Consider the following 8400-nt stretch of genomic DNA (forward strand, 5'->3'; position numbering starts at 1 on the left):
TTCTCATTTCTGTTATATTTATTTGTCATTTTTTTTCTTGATGACTCTCAGTTTTGTTTCTCTCTTACGGAGAACCAGCCTTTGGTTTCATTCATCTTTTCTATTGATCTTTTTAGTCTCTGTCATTGCCGTGATATTTATGATTTCTTTCCTTCTACTCACCTTGGGCATTGTTCTTTTTCTAATTCCTTTAGGTGCAAGGTTGGATTGAGATTTTTGTTTCTTAACATAGCCCTGTATTGCTATAAGTTTCCCTCTGAGAACTGCTTTTGCTGTGTCCCCAAGATGCTGGACTGTTGTGTTTTTATTTTCATTTGTCTCCATGTATTTTTTTTTCCTCTTTCATTTCTTTGTTAACTCATTGGTTGTTTTTAATAGCATGTTGTTTAGCCTTATGTGTTTGTGGTTTTTTTCTTGCTTTTTATTCTTGTAATTAATTTCTAGTTTTATACTTTCATGTTCTGAAAAGATGCAGGATAGGATTTCAATTCTCTTAAATGCATTGAGACGTGTTTTGTGACCTAATAAAGTATATATGCCTTTAATATAAAATAATTTTCACCAGCATTATGATAAACTTAATGGAATATGTAAGCAGCCAGCAACACTTTCCTATTTTAGGAAAACTTAATGCCTGTTTGTTTTTATTGAAAGATGCAGACAGTCTTTTTGAACATGAACTGGGGGCTCTCAACATGGCTGCATTACTACGAAAAGAAGAGCGAGCAAGTCTTCTTAGTAATCTTGGGCCCTGTTGTAAAGCGTTATGCTTCAGACGGGATTCAGCAATCCGGAAGCAACTTGTTAAAAATGAGAAGGTACTGTTTCCTTGGAAAGTATGGATGGTATATTTTTCATTTGATTGCTTTAAGGTGAGATTAAGGTCTCATTATCTGCTTTTAGGAGTTTGGTTTCCTAGTCTTTTACACATGGAGAAAGAAGAATTCTATTTTGTAATGGTTTTCATTTTACTTCGAGTATTGATGAACGTTTGTGTCGAATAGCAATTTGTTATTCAAAATTTGATGCATAAGGAGTTTTTAAATAGTCTCTTTCTGTGAAACGTTTTCATTTGTGAAAAGTTTCTCTAAGTAAATTTCTAGTATGTTTTATTATCTAAACTGAACATCAGAGAAAAAAGTTTTCCAGACACAGAGTGGTGAGGATATTTCTAGGAAGAAATAGTGTCTATGAGAATGTACCAAGCCAGAAGAAAGGAAATAAATACAGGTGAGTGTATGTAAGCATTTACTTAAGAAGAATAAAATAAAACTAAAATAGAAATTAGACTTGGAAGAGATCTGGTCATGAGAAATTGAAAATGTCTAAACTTTAAAAAGCCTAAGAGAGTTGGTTTAAAAGGTTAGAGAAACTTTCATTAGCTTTTTACCTGGGGACACTTAAAACAACATTGCTAAAGAAAAAGATTCACATTTGCAGAAGAAATTAAATTCATGAAAAACAGAGGGATGAACTCAACTGCAGCGATTAAAATGGAAACAGATACAAGGAATAGGAAGCTTTTAAAGTCTTCCCTAGTTCAAGGCCTGGCTCAGAATCACTCCTGACAGAGTTGCTACAATCCTTCTCCTCTGCACTCCCATTTCATGTACTTCATGTACTACTTAGTTTTCTCCTCATGCTGTTGCCTAGGTGCCCATTTCTCCTTGCAGCTTTTCTCAGCTGGAAATGTCCCTAAGAGAATTGAGTCCTAGTGAGCCTTGAAGCACGTATGTAATGGGTCAGCTTCTCTTGTAAGTGTCTGGAATGGTACGACTTGCTTCCATCCTCAGGCGTTGAAGTTGAAAATTTTTCTGTTTGCTCAAGGAGAGGACTTGGGTTGAAAAAGGCTGCGTGTTTTGCAGTCTCACCAGAATCCTGCCTCCTTTTCGTAAAAAATATATTGTAACATTCCCCGGTTCCTCCTCTAATATGCCATAGCGCCTCTCAGAAATGGTGACAACCAAAAACGCCCTTGCAGAATTCTCCTTGAGAGCCATTGTCAGAACCTTGTAATCCTTCAGTACAGGGCACAGACCATTAACTAGCATGTGACATGTTATAAAAAGTTATAGTGGCACAGTATTAATGTCTTAAATGATCCACCTGAAGAAAGCATTGTGAGCTTTTCTGATTGCTCAGCGTTAAAAATTTTCACACAAAACCTGAAGAGACCCAACTGAAGAAAAATTAATTTCAGATATAAGAGAGCCTCGTGAAAGATGTTAAGAAAAAAAGAAACCTCTTTAAAATATATAGGACTGTAAAAGCAAAATACAGAATAGGACCACTCATCAAGGAAAATGGTACTTCTTATCAGAAGATGAAAAAAAGTGGAAAGCCAGTGAACTCATATTTTGGCATGGTCTTTATTTAGAGAATGATTTTTAAAATATATAAATTACACATATCAGAAAAGATAGTTTAAGGATACCAAGAGAACACTTGGCTGAAGAACACTTTAAATGAGCTGAAGTCTCAGCTGAGTATTGTAGTATTAAAAGAATGTATAGAACTGGTAGCAGGCAGAAGGAAGGAAGGAATACCACAAGAAATTAGTAGAAAAATTCTGAAGAGATGAAAAAAACTAATCCAAGTCTCATAGATATTAAAAGGATAATACTGTAAACAGCTCTATGCACATAAATTCGACAGTTTAGGAGAAATGGATCAATTGCTCTAAAATCCACAAGCATCTTTGAATCGTCTGTGTCGGTTTGCTTTGGTCTGGTTTTTATTGGAAAAGAAGCCTCCACTCTCAGATGGTTTCACTGGCAAAATCTACCAAATGTTTAAGTTAGAAATAACACCAATTCTACATAATTTCTTCCAGAAAATTGAAGAGACAGGAATCCTTCCCAACTCATTTTATGAGGACAACAGCTACTCGGATATCAAAACCGGAGTAAGACATCACAAGAAAACTACCGATCTATATCACTCATGAGCATACACATAAAAAATCCTCAAAACTTGTAAATCAAATCCAGCAATATATAAAAGGAGTACTGCACCGTGACCAAATACCATTTATCCTCAGAGTGAAAGGCTGGTTTAATATGCTAGTTTAGTATTCTAAAATTATTCAGTGTAATCCACATATCGACAGACCAAGAAGAAAAAATACCTAATCCTGTCAATTGATGCAGAAAAAAAACACTTGAGAAGAATCAGCATTCCTATGCAATAAAAATTCTTAGTAAGCTGGAATAAGAAAGAGTCTTGACTCGCATCTCTAAAAACCTGTAGCTAACATCGTACTTAAGGGTAAAAGTTTGAAATATTTCCCGGAGAGGTCAGAACGAGGCAAGGCTGTCCATTCTCACTACCCCTATTCCACATTTTACTGGGAGTTCTAGCCAGTTCAATAAGAAAAGGAAGTAGAAGGCATACAGATTGGAAAAGAAGAGGTAAAACTGTATTTACAGACAAGATGATTGCCTACGTGAAAGTTTTCAAGGAATTTATCAGAAACACTCTCAGAACTTAAGAGTGTAACAAGGCCACAGGATACAGAGCATGCGCAAAGCAATTCGATTTCCATATACTCACAGTGTATAGAAGCACCTGGGAACTGAAAGGTAGGAAATACTTTTTAGTGGCTCCCCAGCAAAAAGTACTTAGATACAAATCTAACAGAACATGGTGCAGGGTCTGTGTGCTGAGAACTATGAGACCCTGACATAAAAAATCAAAGATGACCTGAATAATGGAGACGTACATCTTGTTCATGGATTGGAAGACTCAATATAGTTAAGATTGTAATTTTCCCCAAATGGATCTGCAGATTTAACACAATCCAGCAAAATTGCAGCAGTGTTTTTTTTTAAGATAACAGATTCTCAAGTTTACATGGAAAGTCAAAGCAACTAGAATACACAGAATAGTTGTTTATAACGATGAATACAGTTGAAGGACTCAAAGTTCCCAGTTTTAAGACTGCCTGTAAAGCCACAGTACTCAGGATAATGTGGTTCTGGCACCAGGGATGACACACACCAAAACCAATGGTACAGAGTCCAGAAATAAACCCATAAACCCACACAAGTAGGACTAATCTGGCGAGGGGGGGGATCTAAAAATGGGTTGTTTTTTTAATTGAACTTTTTATTTTGACATACCTGTTCTTCATCAAAATGTACAACTTCTGTGAAAGAGATGAAGACTGAAAAGACCAGGATACTGAGAGAAAATACCTGGACACCACTTTTTGGGGAAAGGACTTATATCTAGAATGTGTAAAGGACTCTGAAAAGTTCACAGTAAAAAAAAAAAAAGCAATCCAATTTTTTTGAACGGGCAACACTTGAATGGACAGTTCACCAAAGAGAATATGTGAATAAGCCCATGAGGAGATGTTTAACATTTTGAGCCATTAACAAATGCAGATTAAAAATTAAATGAGATACCATTGTGAACCTGTTACGGTAGCTAAAAACCAACAGCAACGAACCCCGTGGCAAGGATGTAGAGCAGTTGGAACTACCATGTGTTCCCGGTGAGAATGCAAAATGGTACACCACGTGGGAACACAGTGCGGTTGTTTGGGGAAATGAATATTCACTCTATGACCCAGTAATCCCTATTGCCAGGTTTTTACCTTCGAAAAATGAAAACTTACATTCATATAAAAACCTGTCCACAGTAGCTTATAGCAGGTCTATTCGTAATCTCCAAAAACTGGAAACAACCCCAGTGTTCTTTACGTAGCTAATTGATAAACTAGGACGCATCTGTATAACTGGTTACTAATTTATAAGAAAAAATAGCCAAACTGTCAGTAAGTACTATCAACAATATGGATTAATCTCAAAAACACGATACTGAAAGAAACAAGTCTCTAAAGATCATATAGTGTACAATTCCGTTTATTTGATGTTCTGGAAACGGCAAAGCAATCACAGAGACCCTATCACTGATTGCCAGGGGTTAGAGTTGGGGAGAGGGTGTGAACACAAAGGGAGTTTTCTGAATGATGAAACTTCTCTATTCTGATTGTGGTCATGGTTATGTGAATCAGTACCCAAGTGTCAACACAGAACTACGCATAAAAAGTCAGTTTTCTGTATCACAACATGTATATTTTTCAACGCACATGTAATCGAGGAACCACTGTTCTTTTAAGGATCCTAGAAAGAAGAGAAATGGCAGAATGCCCAAGATAGTCAAATCTTACCTTCTTTCATTTATGAACACACTTGGAGAACATTTAACAAAATTTTATGACAACTTCCAAAAATGCTAATGTAGCCTTAAATTGCAGTAATAGAGATAAGCATTTTAACAGAAGGGCGGTAGTACTTTCTCAGTGGACTGCAGTGATCAGCTGTCTTCTAGAGAATTTGTTCACTCCTAGAGCCCACGTTCTACAGACAGAACATGGACAGACCAGAAAGGAGTGCAAGTGCTTCTCCTCAGAGGTTCGAAAGGCTGTCGTGTAAAGTAAGATTGAATTAGTGTTCAGCCCTATATAAGAGATTTTATTTCAACATGTTCAAAAACGTGCAGTGATTGCTGTTTGTTTTGTCATTGGAAATAAAAACTCGTTGGTGACCTGTCAGGGATTGTTGAAGATGCCAACTTTAGGCAAGAGATGCCCCTCAAAGCTTTCTTTTCTAAGATTTCTTGAATCCGAAAACATTTCTTAAGTTTGTCTTGAAATATCCATCCCAAATTAATTTTTCTTGTCACTTTAATATTTTTGTTAGAGGTTAACCTGCCTTTGTCAACTTGTAGCATACATTTTTTTTTTTAATTTTTTTAATGTTTGTTTTTGAGACAGCGAGAGAGCATGAACAGGAGAGGGTCAGAGAGAGGGAGACACAGAATCTGAAGCAGGCTCCAGGCCCTGAGCTGTCAGCACAGAGCCTGACGCGGGTCTCGAACTCACAGACCGTGAGAACATGACCTGAGCCGAAGTCAGACGCTTAACCGACTGAGCCACCCAGGCGCCCCTCATCTTTTAAAATTTGTTTTTGTTTTCTTCAAATAGGGCACCGTGAAACAGGCTTACACAAGTGCTCCAGTGGTAGACAATGAATTACTGCGATTGAGTCTTCGGTTATTTAAGAAGAAGACTGCTTGTCATGCCCCAGGACACGAGAAGACTGAAGATAGTAAACTCTCTCAGTCCACTGTCCAGCAGGAACTGTGTGTGTCTTAGGACTGAAGTCAAATGACATTTTTGGTACTCTCTTCCTTCAAGATTACACATTCTTTTTCAGAGTTCTTTGGTTTGACAAACATTATTCATAACAAAGGCAGAAAAGATTTATCAGCCATGGTAAAAGGGTGAAGAACAACTTTGATCTAAAGTTTAAAGACACTAGTTTTGGCTAACTTAAGGTTTTACATAGATTTTTACACAGTACTTGATATTCATGTGAAATAATGTGAAAACATCTAGATTTAGTTTATTCTGTACTTTTTGTTAAAACTGAAGATTTTGGAAAAACGGTTGCCACTGCTCATGCAGCCTATGAATATTTTTTATGAAATGGAGCCACTGACTTATGTTCTGGATCATCCCGACAGAAATAGATTTTATTCAGAAACGTTGTGTTCACGGAATGAATGCACACTGCAGTGCAGAGCTCTTGAAGGCGGATGCTGGTCCTGCGTGCTGTGTTTGGGGGCAGACCTCCAGCAGGAGGTAGCCAAAGTACTTTTTTCCTTTCTAAAGTTCGAAAAAAAAAAATTTACTAATGGGTCTTTTTTTTTTTTTAATACATGTGCGTTGTTACAATGTATATTGGATGTCTTTGGATTCTAAATGGTTTTGTTATCAGAAAATGTCTACTGTTTTTATTTTTAATAAATGTACCTTTCCTTGTTCTAGATTTACTTTGCTCTTCATTGATCTTATTCCTAATGTTCTGAGACATTTGTCATCAACATTGCATATTTCATATTTCACATTTTACTGCTCAAGTAAATAATGCAGTAGGAGCTGAGGAGAGACTTCAAATACAGGTCAGTAATACTTGAAACAAACCAAGAGTGAACAAACCTATGTCATCTGAACTTTAAAATCCTACCGTCGAATTTTTCAGGGCTATCATCTTCGATTACATTGAACTGTCTAGCCTGTAATATGTAAGATGACTTATTTTTTTTAAATTACCATCTGTTTTATTCTGTGTATATTTCTGTAACTCATGAAGAGGAGTCTTAGAAGGATTTGAAATGCACTCCAAGCTGCAGAATGTGTGGGCAGACAACAATAATAAAGGAAACCAGTCAGAATTATAATTTTTTTCATTGGCTCTCACAGGTTTTTGCTCAAACTGTAATCCGTTACCTGTGTCAGTTTTGTATCCTCTAAAGGTAACAGTGCTACTGATGTAAAATTCCTGCTCATTTTAAGAAACGTTCATTGTACACTTATTTAAGATACTGACCCAGCAAAGGAAATGGTATTATTTTCAAATGACTTTGAAAGCATGTATAAGAAAATGGCAAGGTGGGGGTGGGGGAGCTGGGGGAGGATGGGAGTGTCACTAGATTTTCCTGGTGTCTGTTTCCTTTTCTAATTGGTATTTTGAATAAAGAAGAAATTCCTTACTGACCCTGGAGAATAAATATCCTTTAAAACACCAACTTCCTAATTATAGTAGATATTATTTGCTATAGCACAAACAGTTCAAGTCCTAGAACTTCTGTTTCCCAGAAATGAATATAACAGAAAATAATGGTTTTCTTTAGGAATGTTCCACAGGTTATTTATTTACAGAATGAAAACTGTACTTAAATTTGCCATACAATGTGTCGCCTTTTAGGATTTGAGCATCTTTTTGTTATGAAAGAAAATTTTAGCGCTATTCCTCTGCACACTTAGCCACAGCATTCAGAGCTGTTAAGTGAGAATGTACTGTTAAGTCTCCATTTTTTTAATTCAAATAGTCTACGTAGTGCCAAGCATACACCCTTCGAGTTCTTTTTTACCGAGCTTTCCGTAAAAGCTCTTGGACGCCAGTTAAAGTCTCAATGAAAGCAGCTGCTCGGCTAGAACTGATTTGCTTCTACAGTTGAACGTGTGTTGCCTTCTAAGTGATGGGTCAAGTTTGTCCATTTGCCATAACCCCACAACTGGACTCCAGCTGCTGGTAATAAATTGGCAAGAGAACGTGTGCAATCCAAAATAAATGAGAGTAAACACCTATTACTGAGTCAGTTCGGTTTTTTTGGCAGCTATCCTGACCATTTCTTAGAGGATTGTACTGACTGATAATAAATAACTTTGTGTTTCATAAACATTTTGTATAACTATCCCCACCTTGTTCATTGATATGCTGCAAAATCTAGCTTGTCATTTCTCTTTGTTCTGTAACTGCATGTTATCTTCCTTATCCTACCTACTCCACAACTACATTAGGATTTTATGACCTCTCTTTATTAACT

At 36.6% G+C, this 8400-nt stretch overlaps 1 protein-coding gene across 8 annotated transcripts in view; it reads left to right on the top strand.

The window, feature by feature from the left end:
- Window positions 1-6843, top strand: part of ZC3H13 (zinc finger CCCH-type containing 13) — a 96437-nt gene extending 89594 nt beyond the window's left edge. For all 8 annotated transcript variants that reach the window (XM_049646956.1, XM_049646961.1, XM_049646964.1 and 5 more), the window contains 2 exons: window positions 655-818; window positions 5993-6843. In XM_049646956.1, coding sequence (XP_049502913.1) covers window positions 655-818; window positions 5993-6163 — 335 coding nt within the window. In that variant the 3' untranslated portion in view covers window positions 6164-6843. The remainder of the gene's footprint in view (window positions 1-654; window positions 819-5992) is intronic.
- The last annotated feature ends 1557 nt before the right edge of the window (window positions 6844-8400 follow it).

Source organism: Panthera uncia (genome assembly GCF_023721935.1).
Source record: "Panthera uncia isolate 11264 chromosome A1 unlocalized genomic scaffold, Puncia_PCG_1.0 HiC_scaffold_16, whole genome shotgun sequence".
Taxonomy (NCBI): Eukaryota; Metazoa; Chordata; class Mammalia; order Carnivora; family Felidae; genus Panthera; species Panthera uncia.